Source organism: Nilaparvata lugens, chromosome 4 (genome assembly GCF_014356525.2).
Source record: "Nilaparvata lugens isolate BPH chromosome 4, ASM1435652v1, whole genome shotgun sequence".
Lineage (NCBI taxonomy): Eukaryota > Metazoa > Arthropoda > Insecta > Hemiptera > Delphacidae > Nilaparvata > Nilaparvata lugens.
The window spans coordinates 9,879,422-9,903,509 of NC_052507.1; the positions used below are offsets into that span (position 1 = coordinate 9,879,422).

General features: G+C 37.3%; 1 protein-coding gene across 2 annotated transcripts in view; it reads left to right on the top strand.

Annotated features, from left to right (window-relative positions):
* Nucleotides 1-1,520: 1,520 nt before the first annotated feature.
* Nucleotides 1,521-24,088, top strand: part of LOC120348842 (peroxisomal N(1)-acetyl-spermine/spermidine oxidase-like) — a 48,221-nt gene continuing 25,653 nt past the window's right edge. The window contains exons 1-6 of one of the 2 annotated variants that reach the window (XM_039426600.1): nucleotides 1,538-1,912; nucleotides 4,243-4,412; nucleotides 6,696-6,806; nucleotides 9,948-10,244; nucleotides 10,287-10,617; nucleotides 23,643-23,841. In XM_039426600.1, coding sequence (XP_039282534.1) covers nucleotides 1,750-1,912; nucleotides 4,243-4,412; nucleotides 6,696-6,806; nucleotides 9,948-10,244; nucleotides 10,287-10,617; nucleotides 23,643-23,841 — 1,271 coding nt within the window. In that variant the 5' untranslated portion in view covers nucleotides 1,538-1,749. Of the gene's footprint in view, nucleotides 1,913-4,242; nucleotides 4,413-6,695; nucleotides 6,807-9,947; nucleotides 10,618-23,642; nucleotides 23,842-24,088 lie in introns of both variants that reach the window. The other variant, XM_039426599.1, reaches the window with a different exon arrangement.

The window sequence follows — 24,088 nt, forward strand, 5'->3', positions numbered from 1 at the left end:
TCTGTGCGTGCGTCGGGCTAAGCAATGAGAGACAGTTTTATTTTAGAGAATGATATAAACTGGGAAGACTGTGTTGGGGTGTGTACTGATTGAGGCTGGTTGATGTCGGGCCACTACCAAGGACTGCAATCTCTCATTCGGTCAAAAGCCCCAAACGCTCTTTGGATGCACTCTCTTCACACCGAAAAGTACTGACAGCAACAGAGTTAAGTGCAGTTATAAAAACCGTGATACAATTAATAAATTTTATGAAGACCAGACCAATGAAGGCTCGATGTTTTTTTAAACTATATGTTATGACACAGGTGTTCAACACTCATCGCTTTTGTACTATAGCAGTGCGCAATGGCTATCTCTGGACAATTCTCTGCTAAGACTATTTTAACTGGAGCAAGAAATCCACATACTTCTAAGTGAAGACAATATAATGATCTTGCTGACATGTTTATTGATGGAAAATGCAAAACAAATAAATTATACTGGGTGAGCCGCCCAGCCATGTCTGTACTCAAAGGGAGCCGTGGGTCAAAAAAGTTTGGGAACCTCTGCCTTATCCCATTCATTGACGATTGACACAATGTAATCATACCAGTACCCATATAATACCCATATAGTACCCATACAATGCAATGTGTACTGTTCCAGTAAAAGAGAGTTCACACTTGTTGAAGTATTCTTGATTTTTAACGCCTTGTGAAGATCTGAATCTTAAGGTGCGTACAGACTTTCGCTCTGCTCCGCAAACAAACGTCACTCCAGCGTCGATTGATGATCGACCGGGGAGCAAGAGTGGTTCGACCGGGGAACGCGAGAAGAGCTAACATCTTCCTAACGATCATGATGGGTGCGACTGCAGAGCGGAGGCGGTGCGATGGAGGAACGAGGGCGGAGCGTGCTCGGTGCGGGTTGGAGGCGCGTATATGTGTACGCAGCTTTAGGATAGCTATGACAGAGTACTAAAGACTATGTAGTCTACTATATTGACAGAGAAAATAAAAGTAAATAAAATAGAAGAAATATATTTTCCTACTTTTTATGATTTTCCTGTTTAATTATCACCCACTGACTAGAGATTAATGACAGAAAAAATAATTAATTGGACTAGAATTGTGGGAAATTTCATTTTCTATAAGCCCTGTTGCCTCATAAGTTCCAGTAATATATTATTTTTTTATAAAATTATAGAACAGTTGAATTCACTGTCAGATACTGTTTGGTTATGTTCTTCAACAGAGCAGAATAATTTATATATTGCTGTTTAAAGAAAGCATTTACGGTATTTCCAAAAAAATCTGGTCTGGTAACGCACAGCTTTTCTTGTGATGCAATATCTCCTTATCCACGGTTGTAGATAGGGCAAGGAAAGTAAAAAGTTATTAAATAATATAAAAGTTATTAAAGTTTGTTATTTTTTCCGATCAGTCGGCGACAGATCTGGTCATATCCCTGAGTAGACCCAATTTGTTGTTGTCCCAAAATAGACAAAGTTTGTCGTTGAACCACTACTATCGCGTCCCTTGAAAATAATAGGTTAGGTTCAATTTCAGGATTAAAGTTTTTGTTGAGGTTGAACTTCATCTTCAAGGATTTGAGGACAAATTACTTCTTGAAACTACTACATATTTGTAATAAATATTTTAAAGCAGTGACTAAAAGATGGTTTTAAACTATTATAAAAAGTCTTTGATTAAGAATTTGTGTAAAATATAATAATAACCTATTATCAAGACACTCTTCTGAAAAGCTAAAATGGCATCTGAAGATGAAGTGAAAAAGTGTAAAATAATAATAATTGGAGCTGGAATGTCTGGGCTATCGGCTGCAACTCATTTGGTGAAGAATAATATGACAGACTTTATCGTTTTAGAAGCTAGAAAGAGGATTGGTGGAAGAATTATTTCAATTGAAGTTGGTAAGTAAGGTTAAGTTTCTATGACAGTTGAAATGAAAAAGTAAATTGTTCTTAGTCCTATCTGAGTTCAAATAGAGGAAACGTGACTTAATTGGTCAGTTTACATTATCTTCTAGGATTGAAGCTAGTTCCATCGCTGAAACTTATTGATTGTTTAAAAAAAAATGGTCCTATTGAGAGTTTTCTTGCCGGTAGTATGAAAATAATTTGGCTCTTATCCAGTACCAGGGACAAAGATAAAATTGTTTGGAAGTGGTACACCAAAGAGGCCCCCTCACATACAATAGAGACCGTGTGGAAAGCAAGCTGGGACCCCAGTGAGATTGGTGTTTGTGTCTGAGATGATAACCGTGTAAGAAACCATAACAGCCGCCGTCAAAATCTGGTTACTGGCGACTCTAGTAATGAGCGCTATAAAAACTAGCCTAATGCTCCGCAACTTGCTTAGACCCACCAAATACCTAATATAATAGAGGTTTTTCTGAAAATCTCGACACCTTATTTTCCTCCTTGAAAAGAAAATTGAGTTATTTCTTCAATAATAGCCTAGTTGAGATACAAGTTTGCTGTTGAGCTAGCTTTCAACCGAATGTTTTGAACCTCTCCGGCTATTCAAGATTATAAATGGATCCATGATAGATGCCATATTGACTTGATCTGCATTAGACTATCAATACTCGATGTGCAAGCTGCGAGCGAGTTCATGTTTTTTTACAAAAGAAACAACATACCATGGTCTCTTCCACAGCCATATGAATTTTGGCATTGTGTTTTGGGGTCATGCAGGAGGCTGCAGAAAATCCTGCTCCTACAAAAGAAGGTTCTCCGAATCATCACCTAGTGCATCAATACTTGAGAGAGTAAAGATTATGACAGTCTATAGTCAGTATCTGTTTAGCTCGCTGTTACTGTTGATAATAGGCCAACTTACTTTTCTGCAAAGAGGACATGTACCGGTACACAGTCACAACATAGACTTTTCAACAGGCTTCCGGCAGCCGCTAGGTCTCTACCAACCAAGGAGTTTCTCCGGGGCACCTATAATTTTCTGATACAAACTCCTATGTATGAAATGAATGAGTTTTTCAGTATTCCTGAAAGTACTATCAATGTGTTTTACAAACGTACCTGAATTTTACTGTGATATTCCTGTATTTTGATAGACTGAACTCTATATTTAATAAAAAATACCAATTTTAGTACCTTGTAATTTTGACGAACCAATTGCTGTATTTGATGGCTTAAAGGCAATAAAAATTATTTATTTATTGATTAACACAAAGAGGAGAAATGATATCAATTTGCCTCATGCCAGACGATACATAAATAGCTTCTCTGTCCGTGCTCTCAAGAATTTAAATAGGATGCCAGTGAATTTCCGTGATCAGGAGAAGGAAATCTTTGAGAGGCATTTTGGGAGAAGCTTATGAGTCTGGCACTTTAAGTTACTAACGAAGAGGCAAGACAATGTTTTCTGAGATCTACTACTGACCTCCCATTTTGATATAAGATTCGGTTATCAAGTTTTACATCTATCCAGCAAATGCTGGTCATGGATGTAGATTACTAAATTACTGAGTTAGTTTGAGCGTTTAGACCGGCTTTGAGATCAATTGTCTCAAGCATAATGTAATTTAGAAGAAAACGTTTCATTCATGTGTGTGATTTGTAGAAAGGTCCCAGATCTTGAGTGGTCCTTCTTATTCTGACAATATCCTTGTTAATATTCATAATTTAAATACTGATAATTATTGACCGAGCGAAGTGAGGTCTAAGATTCAAGTCGACGGTTTGGCATTTCTCTTAATGTTTAAATGTTTTTATGTTGCGCATTTACGGCGAAACGCGGTAATAGATTTTCATGAAATTTGACAGGTATGCTCCATTTTTAATTGCGCGTCGACGTATATACAAGGTTTTTGGAAATTTTGCATTTCAAGGATAATATAAAAGGAAAACGGAGCCTCCTTCATTCGCCAATATTATAGTAAAAATCAGACTATATTCATCATAAATCAGCTGACAAGTGATTACACAGATGTATGGAGAAGCCAGTCTATTGCTGTTTTTCCATAAGGTCTATAGTTTCAATCAGGTACTTGTGGATGAGAATACTGCGTGAGGTCTACTGTTCACAGAACTACTAGTTATAGGCATTAGTACCTTTATTAGACTACCAATTTCTTTTTACAAATACATTACCTTTTACAAACTTCTTTTGAAGAAAGTATTATTCCCAATATTACTGGAAATAGTTAAACTAGTAGGTACCTATTTATATAGAATTTATACACATGTTTTCTATATTTTTGTATAATTTATTTCTCCAGAGTCGCACCGAGTGGAGCTTGGAGCAAACTGGATTCATGGAGTTCTGGGAAATCCCATGTATGAGATGGCCATGTCGCATGGTCTCATAGATATTGTAAATATACCAAAGCCTCATAAAGTAGTCGCCGCCACCGAAGATGGAAAGCAGGTCCCATTCCAATTGTTACAAGTATGTATCAGTTTATATTTTCAACTAAATTGTTGTAATAATAATTCCATTGAAGACTCAACTCACGCTTACGCGACTAAGGTCGAGAAGAGACTCGACACTAGTCGAGAGCATGTGTTTCCAAATGGTGACGCTCAGACTAGTCGATTTTAGCCTCCGCGACGTTACCATTTGAAAACACATGCTCTCGACTACAGTCGAGTCTCTTGACCTGGGTCGCATAAGTGTGAGTTGAGCCTAAATAATACAATTGATGTTTCCAATTCTTCAATGTTGTTTTCCATCACGAACTGCTTATTATTGAATCACTTTTTGCTATTAAAAAGAATGACTAGCACTCAGATTTTTTCAATAAATGAATGTATTCACTTACTGAACAACGAGATCTTTCGGCAGGTCCGCCATCTTCCTGGTTGTTCAGGAATAATTGAGTTTATTTAATGAAAAAATCTGATTGCTTGTCGTTCTTTTTAATATCAAAAAAGTGATTTGATGTTTCCACTTTGAATTTAAAAAATAATTTTGAAATGGTAACACTTTTTAGAAGTGTCGACATATCGAAGTGTTTTCGGTCTTCTCCAGGCCGTTGAAACTGACTCTTACTTCAAGGCTATGATGGTAGGGATTGTCACAGAGTGTCTTCAGAGGGTCAGTCTGAATATGATCCACAACCACAGAATAGGTACAGAATGGAAACTGTCAATGAAACGCCTATCTAACCAATGCTTTTTACATGGCACAAATACTAGACACGTCACGTGACCTTAGGAAGTTCCAATCCTTGTCTTCTGATTGGCTCGCGCCAGTGAACGAGATCAATTGATCCGGATCAGTGAAGTGATCCGAACCTCCCATCAATACTATTACAATGCGGAACTTTCTAACAAGATGACGGATTTTTGCGCCAGGGTACTAGCCAAGTTTCCATACTGTATATATACTGTGCCACAACAGATCGAAACGCCATCTCTGCTAAAAAGTAGCTGTTTCCATTTCTATCGTATTTTCTAAATACAAAATTCATTAACTGAAAGAATCAGCTCAAAAATCCATTCAAGACAAGTAACCACTCTTATTTCACAGTAAATAATACAATAAAATGAAAAAGACTAAGAAATTTTCAAAAAACCACAGATTTATTGATACTTAGAAAGACCGGTTTCGGTTATTACACCATTGACAATTTCTGATAAACAAATATGATTGGCAATGGTGTAATAACCGAAACCGGTCTTTCTAAGTATCAATAAACATTTGTTTATCAGAGATTGACAATGGTGTAATAACCGAAACCGGTCTTTCTAAGTATCAATAAACATTTGTTTATCAGAGATTGACAATGGTGTAATAACCGAAACCGGTCTTTCTAAGTATCAATAAACATTTGTTTATCAGAGATTGACAATGGTGTAATAACCGAAACCGGTCTTTCTAAGTATCAATAAACATTTGTTATCAGAGATTGACAATGGTGTAATAACCGAAACCGGTCTTTCTAAGTATCAATAAACATCTGTTTATCAGAGATTGACAATGGTGTAATAACCGAAACCGGTCTTTCTAAGTATCAATAAACATCTGTTTATCAGAGATTGACAATGGTGTAATAACCGAAACCGGTCTTTCTAAGTATCAATAAACATCTGTTTATCAGAGATTGACAATGGTGTAATAACCGAAACCGGTCTTTCTAAGTATCAATAAACATCTGTTTATCAGAGATTGACAATGGTGTAATAACCGAAACCGGTCTTTTTAAGTATCAATAAACATCTGTTTATCAGAGATTGGCAATGGTGTAATAACCGAAACCGGTCTTTCTAAGTATCAATAAACATCTGTTTATCAGAGATTGACAATAGTGTAATAACCGAAACCGGTCTTTCTAAGTATCAATAAATCTGTGGTTTTTTTGACAATTTCTTAGTCTCTTTCATTTAACATGAATAATTACCACAATATAAACTTCTCAACTACACAAAAAATAATACAATTGTTATTTATAATTCATTAATTCACAGATTCATGAATGACGTTCTGTAAATTGCAGTTTTTCTTGAAAAAAAAAACACCAAAGCTTTTTTGAAATAGGAGTGTGAGATTATTATTGCTCAAAGGAATCTGTACATGTTCCACTGTAAGATATATGGTTTCATATCTTTGAATTTCTCAGTGAATATTAAATTGTTATAATAATATTGGGTTAATTTCACAACCAAATTGTCAATTCTATATTATTTATATTTTTGAAAATTCAAAATATTCACGTTTGATTCATTCTAGGAAATCTATGAAGCCTATTCATGTTTTCTACACCGATGTGAGGAATACTTTCTATGTCAGTACGAACCCCCAGCCGGGATCACCAGCGTTGGAGAACATATAGCATTGGAGGTATTGCACATATTTTGTCGTGTCTTGTGAATTTCTCACTTCCCATAATATGTAAGAGAAGATATATTAAATTTGAGAATAATTTGCATCTGTGAATAAATTTTGTCATGTTTTGCGAATCTTTGACTTGTAGTTCATAATCCAAGCCTCATTAGATTTTGGAGTGATTTGATCTGTTTCATTCATTTCTGTTTTATTTGTTAGTGTTCATATTTGTTTTAAGAATGTTTTTTTCAATTATTATAGCTGATATTATTTGTTCAATATTGGGTTGAGGTATGGTTTAGGTTTAGTTTCTTATTATTTGGTTATTTATTATCAAAATTTAATTCATCAACTAGATCCATCACAGAATGAACCATCGATTACAGGCGTTATTCCAAACAAAAGATTAGAAGCCAAAATACGATTAACCAAAGACTTTGAGGGCCATATTCAGAGACGATTTCAATTAGGCTTGAGTAAGTGAGATTTAATAAGTTGATATCCTGCTATATCCTCCAAAGATCGCTCTGAACGTTACCAGCTCTTTGGGTACAAACACTGAAGCTAAAATATATCGAGACTTAGTGCGGTCGTCACACCAACGTCTGCTAGCGGTAGCGAGTTCGCTCCCGCGGAGGTAGTTTTTCTGGAAGCAGTCACACCAAAAAACGTCCGCCAGCGGTAGTTTGGTTTTGTTCTTGTTTTGATGAGGCTGGTTCTCTAGAAGTGGGGGAAGGCCGGCAACCAGAGTGCTGTACTTCGTCTCGTGCAGTACTATATTATGGGTACTCCCATATTATGGGTCGTTTCCTCACTTCTTCAATTAGGTTCTCCATTGAAGCAATAGTTGATTAAGAAAATTAAAGAAATATAATTAAATAATTTAAATAAAATGATGAACAACGAAAATGACAATGCAACAACGGAAGACAATGCAAATGACAATAGCTCAATTCCGACTGCAAAACAAAATGTTGCGTCGCTGTAGGCATGCAAATGACTCATTGTCACGTGTGAGTCTCGGTATACTGCGCATGTGCTACCGATGGCGAAGTTCTGGAGTTCGCTTTCCATGTTATTAGATTGGCCACGTCAGACCGAGCTCACTACCGCTAGCGGTACTCCCACTAGGAGATGTTTCAAAAGTTCGCCTGGCTCGCGAAGTGAAACTACCGCCGAGGTACTACCTCCGCGGTAGCGAGCTCGGTGTGACCTGCACAACTTAATAACATGGAAGGCGAGTTTTTTGACTTCGCTACCGCCGAGGACGCGAGCTCGGTGTGATCTTAGAGCAGAAATCTATATCATAAAGATAATAGATAACTGTGTATGTTATAATGCAGATAATTGGTTTACGACGTTTCTCTCTAAAGGTCCACGTTATAATGGCAGTGGATAAAGCGTTGACGGTTCTCTGCCTTCTGTAAAAGGTAGATGATGCAGGTATATTTGATGCAATATTAACTGTTCATTATTGTTAAATAAAGAATTATCCGTTAAGAAGATACATTTTTCAATGATTAAACAATAAGTTTAGATAATTGAGATTGAATATTCTGTTAATTAATTAATTAATATCGGGGCACCGAGCTTCGCTCGTTATTTTTATTTATTGATAAACGGAACACATTTCTCTAAAATGATCGTGTTTATATTTTACAGCTGGCTATAGGCCTACGTCAGCTTATAAATTTCGGGGATGCGATATTTTGATTTTCCACAGAATCACTCGCTCACTTTTTACTATCCACAGACGACGAAAGTCTCAGCTGTTTCAGCCAAGGATGAATTATCCTTTCAATGTCGTTCAGCGAGTTTTCCTAGGGATGAGACCTAGTGCAATCGAATTTTTATATCATAAACCTATTATGTTCCAAATTTCGTGAGAATCGTTAGAGCCGTTTTCGAGATCCGGTCACATACAGATATATAAACATATAAACAGAAATTGCTCGTTTAATAGTACAGGATATTATCAATAAAGTATGGTTAGAAAATAGAGTAGCATGGAACTGAAGTAGTGACAACAGTGAAAAAGTTGTAAGGTCGAGAGACTGGAGTATCCCTGACTAGAGTCGTATGATTCGAGTCGAGATAGTGTGAGTTGAGCCTTAGAATTTCTTTATGATTTTATTTTTTTTTTGCTGATAATAAACGTTTGTCATCTAACAAAAACAAAATATACATTGTTCACATTAACAACTCCATGGGCACTGCCTTCTGCACTGAAGTTTCATGGTGCCTGTGATCGGAATGACTGTGACTGTGAGGTCGTTGGTCAGACCAATGCCATAAAATATTTAGGTGTGATTGTTGATGAAAAGCTTAACTGGTCTCAGCATATATCTATCATACAAAACTATCTGTTACTCGTCCTGCGAAAATTCTACTTCTTAAATAAATTTCTCCCTTCAAATGTTCTTAGGCAGTTATATTTTGCATTTGTTGATCCAAAAATAAGTTATGGTATTAATTGTTGGGGCTCCACCTATATTTGTCACTTGAAGCTATTGATAACGGTGCAGAAATTGATAGTCCGTGTTATAAATAGAAAGGGTAGATATGAACATTCTTTTCCTCTATTTCAGTGCCTTGGATGTTTGCCTCTTAGATATATGTATGTGTTTAAGGTCCTGTATATGTTCTTTGTAATGTCTGGAAACGGTGGTCATGCGTTGCTCAGGGATGTCCCCAGCTATCAAACAAGGAGAGTGACAGCTGATTTACTGAGACTTCCCAAATCGTACACCACTTGTTTCCAGAAATCGTTTGTATTTCTTGGCCTCAAGTTTTTTAATAACATCCCAATTGAAATCAAGAGGGTTCAAAATCAACTTGTTTTCAAAAAAAGAATTCTTAGATGGCTCAGAGGTCTTATGCCTGACCTTTTAGAATCCTTATTCAATGTTATTTCGTAGTTTAAATGTAATTTTGGAGGCTTGCAAACGTGGAGCATTGTATACTTCCAGCAGGTAGTGTTTTTTATTCCAATTCACAAGTTTACCATATTTCTAATAAAACATACCAGTATTTATTTTATGATTCTTCCATTAATTACTTTTTATCTTACTGAGCTGTGTGTTTTGTTTTTCTTATTGATTCTGATTGTGAATATTGTGAGTTTGAATAAATAAAATTTGAATTTGTGTTTGGCAGATGGAAATGTACCTAGAGGGCATGGAAGGTGAGGCGAGACGTATTCGACGACTGATCTTCGACTGCCTTCTGAAACGCGAGACGTGCATCAGCGGCTGCACCTCTATGGCCGACATCGATCTACTAGAGCTGGGCAGTTACACAGAGCTACAAGGTGGCAACATCGCACTGCCGGCTGGCTACAGCTCCATACTGGAACCGGTTTCCCGCCACCTGCCCGTCGACAGTCTGCTACTAGATCATGGAGTGGCCACCATCGACTGGACCTCTTCCACAGAGACCACTCTATCGGACAAAGTGACCACTCTGTCGGACAAAGTGACCACTCTATCGGACAAAGTGACCACTCTATCTGACAACGACTCTGACGACTCGGATCGCACAGTGATCGGTGAGAGTGAGACGCAAAGTGTCGGAGTGAGAGTGACCTGTGAGAACGGAGCAACTTTTGTGGCCGATCACGTGATATGTACGATTCCGCTCGGAGTGTTGAAAGACAGGGCTGACAAACTTTTCAAGCCGCCGCTGCCTGAATACAAGACCGAGTCGATCGAACGACTGCTGTTTGGCACGGTCGATAAGATATTTCTGGCCTATGAACGGCCGTTTCTCAACCCCGACATTTCTGAGATAATGCTGTTGTGGGACGTGGAAGAGGACGTTGATAAAGGTGAGTACGTTAGTTGGTTGAATGTTAAACGTAGGTTGACAGAATCCAAGGGCAGGGCAATGGACTGTGGATGATAGTTGGTATAAATACCTACAAATAAATCTTTGAATTCTGTACATAAAAATACTGATAGCTTGAAATGTGGTAAGTACGCCAATAAAAGACTAAATGAATCAACAATATAAGATTTAATAATAATAAGATGATAATAGTAGGCAGATGGCCACATACAAAAACAATTGTATCAAATATTTTGAGATCAATAAATTAATAATAGGCAGGTGGCCACATACAAACAATTGAATCAAATATTTTGAGATCAATAAATTAATAATAGGCAGATGGCCACATACAAAGGCAATTGTAAGTAGGTTAAGTCTTTGAATCCTTAAATAATAATAGGCAGATGGCCACATACAAAAACAATGAGTCAAATCTTGGGAAAATTACAACATGTGAAATAATGTAGAGAACTACAACATTTAAAAGAAATTAGGTCAATGACATTAATGACCATTGAAGTATGACAATAAATGCAAAGGCATTAATGATATTAAATTATTAATGATATTGGTATTAATGATATTGCAATAAATGCAAAGGTATTAATAATGATACCTGAAATGAATAATTTGAGTGCAATAATGAAAGTTATTACTAAGGTACAATAATAATGATTAAAAAATGACAATAAGCTGTAAGAAATGCTCAGCAAATAACATACATAAAAATATATGCGGCATAGGCCTTCAGTGATTTGAATGTCAAAATAGATTTCGACCTAACAATTAATAGGCGTTACTGGCCTTAAAAATATCACTTAAGAGCTAAGGGTAGCTAATAAATACAATGAGGACAGTCCGGGTTGAATATAGGCGACATGGGCCTTCAATGAATTGAATGTCAAGACACATCAATTGGAACGAGTAATAGGCGACAGTGGCCTTCAATAAATCACTTGTAAAGCCAAGGGTAGCTGTCAAATCCAATAAATAAATAGGCGTCGATGGCCTCAGTGAAATGAATGTCAAGCTAGACATTAACTAAACAATAGGTAGGCGTCGGTAGCCTCAGTGAAAGAATGTCAAGATAGACATTAATAATAGGCGACAGTGGCCTTCAATGAGTCACTTGTAAAGCCAAGGGTAGCTGTCAAATCCAATAAATAAATAGGCGTCGATGGCCTCAGTGGAAGAATGTCAAGATAGACATTAACAAAATAACAAGTAGGCGTCAGTGGCCTCAGTGAGTTGAATGTCAAGATAGACATTAATAATAGGCGACAGTGGCCTTCAATGAATCACTTGTAAAGCCAAGGGTAGCTGTCAAATCCAATAAATAAATAGGCGTCGATGGCCTCAGTGGAAGAATGTCAAGATAGACATTAACAAAATAACAAGTAGGCGTCAGTGGCCTCAGTGAGTTGAATGTCAAGATAGACATTAATAAAATAATAATTGGGTGTCAGTGGCCTCAGTGAGTTGAATGTCAAGATAGACATTAATAAAATAATAATTAGGCGTCAGTGGCCTCAGTGAGTTGAATGTCAAGATAGACATTAATAAAATAATAATTAGGCGTCAGTGGCCTCAGTGAGTTGAATGTCAAGATAGACATTAATAAAATAATAATTAGGCGTCAGTGGCCTCAGTGAGTTGAATGTCAAGATAGACATTAATAAAACAATAATGGTGCATACATAAATGAAAATTGAAAAGAACGAATTACATAACCTGAATAAAATTTTGAAGAGGAGATGCGGCCAGGCAGACAGGCAACGACTCCGCAATACCAACAGGAACAGGACATCAGCAAGCGAAGAAGTGATTAGGCCATGCGATGACAAGCATGGAAACGTCCATTACAGCAGGCGAATCCCCCAATGGAAAAGTAGGCTGGAGCGGGTAGAATTCCAAACGAATAATCCGATCTTCAAATTGTGGAATTTTTGGATTGATTTCCAAACAGTAGAGATGATGCACTTGAAAGTTTGAGGTTCACGAGGTGAAACCAATTGTAGAAGAATGGCAACTGAAGCTTACATGAGGTTGCAATTTTTAGACGAAGTTTATCCAATTTTAACAGAGTAATTGAGTGAAGAACTCGATGAATAATTGAATCACACTGAAGAATAGAACAAACGAATTAATTTGAAGAATAATTCACACTTTAAAAAGGTTTTGTAGATCAAATGAATAGCGATGAAACGCTCACACGCAGTTGCAATTTTAGACAAAGTTTATCCAATTTTACCAGAGTAATTGAGTGAAGAACTCGATGAATAATTGAATCACACTGAAGAATGGAACAAACGAATTAATTTGAAGAATAATTCACACTTTAAAAAAGGTTTTGTAGATCAATGAATAGCGATGAAACGCTCACACGCGGTTGCAATTTTAGACAAAGTTTATCCAATTTTACCAGAGTAATTGAGTGAAGAACTCGATGAATAATTGAATCACACTGAAGAATGGAACAAACGAATTAATTTGAAGAATAATTCACACTTTAAAAAGGTTTTGTAGATCAAATGAATAGCGATGAAACGCTCACACGCGGTTGCAATTTTAGACAAAGTTTATCCAATTTTACCAGAGGAATTGAGTGAAGAACTTGATGAATAATTGAATCACACTGAAGAATGGAACAAACGAATTAATTTGAAGAATAATTCACACTTTAAAAAGGTTTTGTAGATCAAATGAATAGCGATGAAACGCTCACACACGGTTGCAATTTTAGACAAAGTTTATCCAATTTTACCAGAGTAATTGAGTGAAGAACTCGATGAATAATTGAATCACACTGAAGAATGGAACAAACGAATTAATTTGAAGAATAATTCACACTTTAAAAAGGTTTTGTAAGTCCGATGAATTCAGATGAAAGGTTTAGACCGGGCGTGAGATGCATACCCGACGACCTCCATGAATAGAATAGACAGGAAAAGCTAAAAACGCTAGCAACAAAAACGAGAAGGCGGAAATGTAGCCACGTACGTCAAACGTCCACAAACGTTTGGTGAAAAAGTGGCAAATAACTAAAAGGTAAGATGCCAAAAGACAAGATTAAATTCTAAAAAATTGAATAGCACAAATATTAAAATTGCAATGGCAAAAAATCCGACGAAAAAGGTACGAATAGAAGTATAGAAAAACAGCTGATAGAGAGTGGCAAAAAACCGCGACTGAGACGTCGCTGACAGCGCAGACGCACAAAAGACACAGCGCGCAGACAGACAGACATGATGACGACATGATGTCTACGTAGTAGCGGAACGAATAACAAGTGAAACCGTTCCAATAAATGCTTTGTCAGATTTTACATAAACTGGGCCCCTTGTGTCATACGGGGGTATGGCACAATAAGAAAAAGTAAGAAATATGTAAAATCTGGCAAGGCAATTGGAAATTGAAAACTGGGCCCCATGTGAGAACCAGGGGAAAAGAACAATGAAACCTGAAAATACAACATGAACCATAAGAGCAAGGGGATTAACTAGAATCCTCATCAATGGGAAGAGGTGCTAAATTCGAAATAGCTCTCTTAAAGGTGCCGGAGGGAGTGAGAACAGTGACAACTCGAACCTTGTCGTCCTTACCGGGATGAACTTCAGTAATGCGCGCCAGCTTCCAAGTGGACTGCGCGGAACCAGGATCCTTCAAGATGACAACTGTACCGACCTTCAAATTTTCATAATTGTTTAACCATTTGCCTTTTTTCTGAAGAGTGGTTAAATAAGAAGTATGAGATTTGGGGCCGCCTACACGAATGGGAATAGGACCGGCATAATCCAAACCACAATTGTAAAAGGGAACATTGGCCTGAACGCGGGCCGCTGGTAAACTACCCATGATTTGCTCAGAGCGAAGAGCCGAAAAGCGAAAACACAATATGCAATGCCGCAATACACTTTTGATGGTGCGACGGGTGGAGGGAAACCAAAATCGTTGTCTTACACTGGCCATGGTGGCCTGCACCCCAGCATGACTTATACGACGATGGTGAGCAACAATCAATGCACGAGTGAATTTGTGATTGCTGGGCAACAATATTTGATGTTTATAATCAAAGGAAGCATTTGCATTTTGCAAACGTCCACCAACTCTGAGCAGAGAATCTGAATGAATGAATGGTGACAAGGCTTTAATAGAACTATTAGGCAATAGCTCCTGATTTTGACGCAATGCTTTAAGTTCGGCAGAGAAAGCTTCTTCTTGAATAGATTTGAAGATACAATTTTCAGCTTCTGAAATTTCAGAGATAGTTAATTGACCAAAACGCGGAGTAACTGAATTTTGTTTTTTACAATTATGAATGAACCGTAGAACATATGCTGTTGTACGAACGATTTTGTGATAGGTGGAGCAACTATTGATTATACCTGAAATAACATCATTACGAGACGAGGTAGTAGCTAATACCTGAACTGATTGAGAACTGTTTTCCTGAACTGATTTCTGAAACTGATGAGAGACATCATTTGAAGTTAGAAAATTCGACGTGACCCTACGGGGAGCGGCCACAGGCGAGGCAGGGAGGCACGAACGAGGTGCTGCAATAGGACGAATAGCTTTACAAGAACCAAATATGACCCAACCTAGACTGGTTTTCTGAAGAATGGGAGCGTTTTGAGCCAGATACAATTTACCAGGCTGAAGTATAGATGCGAATATACCAGCACCAAGTAACAAATCTACAGGTTTAGACTGATCAAACAATGGATCCGCTAATTTGAGTTCAATAGGAATTGAAATTTTGGAAAGATCGATGTTCACCCTAGGAACATTAGATGATATGCTATCAACTACAATACAATTTTCTTCAACCGACCACGAACGATCAGATGAAGACAAGCAAACTGAATGAGAAACAGATGATTTGGTCTTATTCTCACCTACACTATGAATCAAAGTGTCAGAATACAAGGCAGCAAGTGACAATTTTTCAGCCAACCTAGTTGACATCAAATTACAATCAGAGCAAGAGTCTAAAAGCGCGGTTGCTTTAATAAATTCCCCACTAGAAGTTTGAACCAAAACTTCAGCAGTAGGTAACAAGGCGACGGTTGATTGCTGTTGCAAACACAGTGACGAAGTAGAGCTCATCGTGACATGAGAGTTCTTCTGAGGCTGTTCAGCATGAGAAACAGCTTGCTTAGTTGTTTCCGCTTTCTGAACCATGACGGAATTCAAAACAGCATTCTTACCCTTGGAGGGAGCAAAAGATTGAGAATGAATAAGATTTGAAGTTACCTTATCCTTAGAAGTAGGCTGAGTGTCCCGTGATTGAGGATACGACCTGTGAAGAACAGTGTGGTGACTCTTGCCACAAAGTGTACACGATTTGTCGGAACAAACATGATTGGGTGCGAAAGGCTTGAGGCAATTATAACATAACCTTTTGTCACGGACAGCATTCCAACGATCAGTAACCTGCAACTTCAATAATTCATTACAATGATTTGGAAAATGACCAACAGAATTACAAAAACTACAAGGTGACATAGAAGAGGTAGTAACCTGCATCCTAGCTTGAACATTTGATTGACTTTGATTGAACTTCGGCTTGCTATGAGCACCAACCGAGTTGGATGTACTTTGCTGTACATTTCCTTGATGATGGTTAGCTGAGCTTGAAGCAACAGCTTCCATGATTTTGCATTGTGATTCCAAAAAATTCCAGAATTTATCAATGGTGGGAATGTTGTGTATACCAACACTCTTTTCCCATTCTCGAACAGTAGCAGTATCCAACTGCAACAACATTTTGTGCATATACAACAAGTCCTTGATTTGGACTCCAAGTTGAAGCGCTTCAAGCGCGGTGATGTGGGACTTGCAAAAGTCAATGAATGCCCGTAATGATTGCGGACAGTTACGCTTTATGGTAGGTGGAGATTCAATTGCCGTGACGTGCCTGGCAGCAATTAATCTCTTGTTGTCATACCTCTCCCTTAAGAGGTTCCATGCAAGCTGAAAACCATTTTCGTCAGCTTCAATGTGTTCCACTCTAGCAAGAGCTTCACCACTGAGTGATTGACGAAGATAGAAAAATTTCAATGAATCATTAATGTTATCTTGATTACCAATAATATTAGTAAAAGCACTTGAGAATGCTTGCCATTTTGAAAGCTCCCCATTGAAGCGTGGAAGCGGTATCTGAGGCAACTGAAAATTTGCCAAAGGTGCGTTTTGAGATGTTGGCCGCTGGGAAGCACCAGCAGTGGCCTCATTGATGCGTTGTCTGCTTTCAAAAGCAGTTAATGCAGCATTTGCCTTAGAGGTAATGGAGATACTTATTGAGTATCTCAAAATGAGTTGAAGTGTTCTGTGCTTGCAACTCTGAATTCCATAGTCGTTGGTGTATCTTATTATACTTAATTCTAAGTGAACCTAGTTCGTTTTTTACAGTCAATAATTGATAATAAGTGGCTTCAGAGTCCACAACATAATCGTTATAGCTGGTTATGAACCAGTCTATTTCCTGGTGCAAATTGTCTCTTGCATTGAAAAGAGCAGAAGGCTCAGGAAGTGAATCTTCCTCATGATCGGACATGCTTAAAAATTAACAGAAAAACCTGAGTGAATGACACAATAGTGCACTGCAGCAATGCGATTGCTGCGCCAATAAGCAACCTTGGGCGCTGGTCCAGTACGCAGACAGGCACACCTGTGGGTTTGAGGCAAGTTGTATCAAGCTTGCTGTGCGGCGAGTCAAGTAGCGAGCTCGCAAGGTGGTGTGGTATGCCGTGTGTTGTTTTCTCAATGCGCAATAGCCGTCTGTGACCAGTTCAGTGCGGTTCAGTCTCTCAGGGTACAAGATAGTTGATAGCTGGTGCATACACGTCGCAGCGTGCTTTGAGTTGCAGCCAGTACTGAAAATTTGAAACAAGTGTGTGAATGCTTAATATTAAACAATATAAACATACAAAGGTACAATGAAATAAAATATACACTAGAGTGGGACCTAATCATTGGCGTCAAGCTAGACTATTAGGCACACGGTCACTGAAACCCCAAGGTTCAATGGACCAAGAAATGGGTAATAAAAATTAACAATTATCCTAGGTAACACTGGGTCAAAAATGAACGGGCTGGAGGACCAATTTTTACAATTGGTCCAAATTAACAATATCCTAGGTAGACACTGGGTCGAAGATGATGGGCTGGAGGACCAATTTTTACAATTGGTCCAATTAACGATTATCCTAAGTGAAGACTGGCTCAAAAATGAACGGCTTGGAGGACCAATTTTTATGACAGAATCCAAGGGCAGGGCAATGGACTGTGGATGATAGTTGGTATAAATACCTACAAATAAATCTTTGAATTCTGTACATAAAAATACTGATAGCTTGAAATGTGGTAAGTACGCCAATAAAAGACTAAATGAATCAACAATATAAGATTTAATAATAATAAGATGATAATAGTAGGCAGATGGCCACATACAAAAACAATTGTATCAAATATTTTGAGATCAATAAATTAATAATAGGCAGGTGGCCACATACAAACAATTGAATCAAATATTTTGAGATCAATAAATTAATAATAGGCAGATGGCCACATACAAAGGCAATTGTAAGTAGGTTAAGTCTTTGAATCCTTAAATAATAATAGGCAGATGGCCACATACAAAAACAATGAGTCAAATCTTGGGAAAATTACAACATGTGAAATAATGTAGAGAACTACAACATTTAAAAGAAATTAGGTCAATGACATTAATGACCATTGAAGTATGACAATAAATGCAAAGGCATTAATGATATTAAATTATTAATGATATTGGTATTAATGATATTGCAATAAATGCAAAGGTATTAATAATGATACCTGAAATGAATAATTTGAGTGCAATAATGAAAGTTATTACTAAGGTACAATAATAATGATTAAAAAATGACAATAAGCTGTAAGAAATGCTCAGCAAATAACATACATAAAAATATATGCGGCATAGGCCTTCAGTGATTTGAATGTCAAAATAGATTTCGACCTAACAATTAATAGGCGTTACTGGCCTTAAAAATATCACTTAAGAGCTAAGGGTAGCTAATAAATACAATGAGGACAGTCCGGGTTGAATATAGGCGACATGGGCCTTCAATGAATTGAATGTCAAGACACATCAATTGGAACGAGTAATAGGCGACAGTGGCCTTCAATGAATCACTTGTAAAGCCAAGGGTAGCTGTCAAATCCAATAAATAAATAGGCGTCGATGGCCTCAGTGAAATGAATGTCAAGCTAGACATTAACTAAACAATAGGTAGGCGTCGGTAGCCTCAGTGAAAGAATGTCAAGATAGACATTAATAATAGGCGACAGTGGCCTTCAATGAATCACTTGTAAAGCCAAGGGTAGCTGTCAAATCCAATAAATAAATAGGCGTCGATGGCCTCAGTGGAAGAATGTCAAGATAGACATTAACAAAATAACAAGTAGGCGTCAGTGGCCTCAGTGAGTTGAATGTCAAGATAGACATTAATAAAATAATAATTAGGCGTCAGTGGCCTCAGTGAGTTGAATGTCAAGATAGACATTAATAAAATAATAATTAGGTGTCAGTGGCCTCAGTGAGTTGAATGTCAAGATAGACATTAATAAAACAATAATGGTGCATATGTAAATGAAAATTGAAAAGAACGAATTACATAACCTGAATAAAATTTTGAAGAGGAGATGCGGCCAGGCAGACAGGCAACGACTCCGCAATACCAACAGGAACAGGACATCAGCAAGCGAAGAAGTGATTAGGCCATGCAATGACAAGCATGGAAACGTCCATTACAGCAGGCGAATCCCCCAATGGAAAAGTAGGCTGGAGCGGGTAGAATTCCAAACGAATAATCCGATCTTCAAATTGTGGAATTTTTGGATTGATTTCCAAACAGTAGAGATGATGCACTTGAAAGTTTGAGGTTCACGAGGTGAAACCAATTGTAGAAGAATGGCAACTGAAGCTTACATGAGGTTGCAATTTTTAGACGAAGTTTATCCAATTTTAACAGAGTAATTGAGTGAAGAACTCGATGAATAATTGAATCACACTGAAGAATAGAACAAACGAATTAATTTGAAGAATAATTCACACTTTAAAAAGGTTTTGTAGATCAAATGAATAGCGATGAAACGCTCACACGCGGTTGCAATTTTAGACAAAGTTTATCCAATTTTACCAGAGTAATTGAGTGAAGAACTCGATGAATAATTGAATCACACTGAAGAATGGAACAAACGAATTAATTTGAAGAATAATTCACACTTTAAAAAGGTTTTGTAGATCAAATGAATAGCGATGAAACGCTCACACGCGGTTGCAATTTTAGACAAAGTTTATCCAATTTTACCAGAGTAATTGAGTGAAGAACTCGATGAATAATTGAATCACACTGAAGAATGGAACAAACGAATTAATTTGAAGAATAATTCACACTTTAAAAAGGTTTTGTAGATCAAATGAATAGCGATGAAACGCTCACACGCGGTTGCAATTTTAGACAAAGTTTATCCAATTTTACCAGAGTAATTGAGTGAAGAACTCGATGAATAATTGAATCACACTGAAGAATGGAACAAACGAATTAATTTGAAGAATAATTCACACTTTAAAAAGGTTTTGTAAGTCCGATGAATTCAGATGAAAGGTTTAGACCGGGCGTGAGATGCATACCCGACGACCTCCATGAATAGAATAGACAGGAAAAGCTAAAAACGCTAGCAACAAAAACGAGAAGGCGGAAATGTAGCCACGTACGTGAAACGTCCACAAACGTTTGGTGAAAAAGTGGCAAATAACTAAAAGGTAAGATGCCAAAAGACAAGATTAAATTCTAAAAAATTGAATAGCACAAATATTAAAATTGCAATGGCAAAAAATCCGACGAAAAAGGTACGAATAGAAGTATAGAAAAACAGCTGATAGAGAGTGGCAAAAAACCGCGACTGAGACGTCGCTGACAGCGCAGACGCACAAAAGACACAGCGCGCAGACAGACAGACATGATGACGACATGATGTCTACGTAGTAGCGGAACGAATAACAAGTGAAACCGTTCCAATAAATGCTTTGTCAGATTTTACATAGGTTGGAACGTAAAGTAGGTTGTTCAAGGGTAAAAGTAAATTCATATAGCTTTTGTTGGTGGGGAGTCCCTTGCGGGAAGGTCTATAAGGAATATAAGTTTCATCTATTCTAAATTATTTAGGAGTGTTTCATTTCGTCAAGGAAAACCGTTTCCAATTATAGAAATGAGAAAATGATGATTATCATAATTCAATTTCAATTCAAAAATTAATTTATTTCGCACAACATAATATTATTACAAAACATTGTACCAGCTAAAAATATAAAAATAAAAAATACTAATGAAAATCAACTTTGGAAAACAACTTATTTCAACATTATTTGTTTTGCTTTAGAGGACAAAAACATAAAGCGAAATAAAGATGGGCACACCTAGACATAAGCCCTATTGGAGTGCACTTCTCTTAAAACAAAAACGTTTCTCATAAAAACTGCGACTACGCCCCGTTTTGGAAAGCCAATTTTCTGACTCCAGCTGTTTAAAGTCTAGAACTTTGCTAAATCCCGATCTCGGAAACCGGCCCTATAGTTTGTGTGGGGTGAATGTCTCCTTTCTATTGGTGTCTGGATAATTTTTATCCGACCTATAGTTATTTTTTTAATAATATTCATGTTCGTCAATGTCGAGACATTTCGAGCAGAAAACATGAAATTTTCGACATGCTGTAAACTTTTTATTTCAAAAAGATAAGTGGGTGGTGAAAGCGGAAAGTTTCTAAGAAATAATTGTGAAATTATTTTTCCAATTTACAAACGTACTCGGAACAACGTATTTTGGCCTCTCAGGAGTTTCAAAGTCAAGGATAGCGGCTGAATAGTGTGCCACCATAGGCTATCAATAGCTGGGATCAACAAAAACAAAAAAATCTGGTGTGGCGCACTCAAACAACTTTCCTTGCCGTTTTGAAAATTGATCACCTGACGCTAGTGTGCACGCGCATCACAAGTCTACTTATAAAAAAAGATCTGAGCCAGCTGGTGACAGGACAATAACGCTGGAGACATACGAGGTCTGCTATCTCTTCATAGTGAATGATTTAATAGAATCAACAGTTGCCAACAGTTTGCAATATTAGATTTGCACATTTTCTCGAATGTTGAGCTTATTTTCAATTTTAGGTGAACATGTTATTAAACATTAATTTTTGAGATTCTCATGCTCAATCTTTTCCACTTGATTTTTTTGTTCAAATTGTATCTGAAGCCTGATAATTGGGAATCTAAAATCAAACTTTGCATAGATGGGGCGGAGCTCCTGAAATTTTTACAGATATAGGACTTGTGGCAGTTGATAGAACTTATCAATGACTATTCTAGGTATACATTTGATAAAAATCGTTGGAGCCGTTTTTAAGAAAATCGTGAAAAACCCTGTTTTGACAACATTTTCGCCATTTTAGCCGCCATCTTGAATTGCATTTGATCGAAATTGTTCGTGTCGGATCCTTATAGGGGAAGGACCTCAAGTTCCAAATTTTAAGTCATTCCGTTAATTGGGAGATGAGATATCGTGTACACAGACGCACATACACTCATACACACACACACATACAGACCAATACCCAAAAACCACTTTTTTGGACTCAGGGGACCTTGAAACGTATAGAAATTTAGAAATTTGGGTACCTTAATTTTTTTCGGAAAGCAATACTTTCCTTACCCATGGTAATAGGGCAAGGAAAGTAATACCAAATACCTTAAAGAGATATCTTTAAGGTCTTTGAGTAATACAGAACGATTGAAAAATTCAGCAACTGCAAGCCACATGATTATAAAATAGTGAAGATGACAACCTCGCCTCGAATAATCCAAGCAGTGTTTCATTACAGCCTTTCTAGAGGTAATCAGCTGCTTACGTTTGAAATAATTCAGTCAAATATTTCGTAAATTTTCAGCTTTTAGCATACAATTTGGTACACAATGCATACCATGCAGCCGCTCTCCGAACTTTAAAACTCCTTGGGGACCAATATACGATCATCCGACTACTTTTTACAATTGAAAAAATAATTTCAATTATTTATGAGAAACTTTCTCGCTTTCACCACCCACTTATCATTTGAAACAAAAAAGTTTCTAGCATGTCGAAAATTTCATGTTTTCTGCTTGAAATGTCTCGACATTGACGAACATAATCATCAATTAAAAAGTAACTATTGGTGGGATAAAAATTATCCACCAATAGAAAGGAGACATTCTCCCCGTTAATTTGTTATAAAATTATTACGCATTACGACGCATGATTCTGAGAGAAGTGATATTTTAAAGAAAAACAAATTTTCGGGATGTTTCCAATTTTATCATAAAAGTTGAATTTCCTTTTAATCCTTCAAACCTGGATCTTTCCTAGCACTACTAGGATATCGGGGATGATATTCTACATCCAATTCTGACGTTGAATTGGAAATTTGAGAAAGTTGCAATTTCACACGAATTGGCAACCATGTAATTTCTTTGGATGGAGGGCCAAGTCTCAACTTATTTTACACAAACTATAAGTGTCAAAACTGTATTTTTTACAATAGTAATTGTATAATGTTTTTTTTTGCCAATAAAGATTCATGTCAATATGATTGAATGGTGACTTTGTTGCAGACGAACTGTTGCAAACGTAGTACAAGAAGATTTATTCCTTTTCGAAGGTTAAGAGAAAGATTATCATAAAAACAGCAACTACCCCCGTTTCGGAAAGTCAATTTTCTAACTCCAACTGTTTAAAGTCTAGAACTTGGCTAAATCCCGAGCTCGGAAACCGGCCCTAAGTGACAAAACTGTATTTTTATATTCTTCAATCAAATCAAAATTTTTAATCGCAATACAAACAATAATTGAGGGTCCTGCCAAACCCGAAGGTTTGCAATATTGATTGTAAAATGTTTTTTTTTTGCCAATAAAGATTTCATTTCAATATGGTGACTTTGTTGCAGACGACCTGTCGCAAACGTGGTACAAGAAGATCTACTCGTTTTCGAAGGTGAGCGAAACGCTGCTGCTCGGCTGGGTGTCAGGTCGCGAGGCCGAGTACATGGAATCTCTGCCGCAGCAGCAAGTGGCTGATACGTGCACTTGCATTCTGCGCAAGTTCCTCAACGACCCGTTCGTGCCCAAGCCGAAGCTTTGTGTCAGGTTAGTTTGCTGCTTCTATAGTGAGTGAGGTCCACGTTATAATGGCAGTGTACGATTGACAATACTGTTGCTGTCCTTGTCTATCATACAACAAAACAGATAGCGCTGTCTCCCTCTAGCTTTGCAATGTTGTCAGTTTGCCAGAATATTTTATGTTTACTTTTGACAGTGCTGTACAAAAGTAACTCAGCCGCCATTTTTTTCTTTATTCTATCAAAATACTTTGGTACACGAGTCGTATAAATTA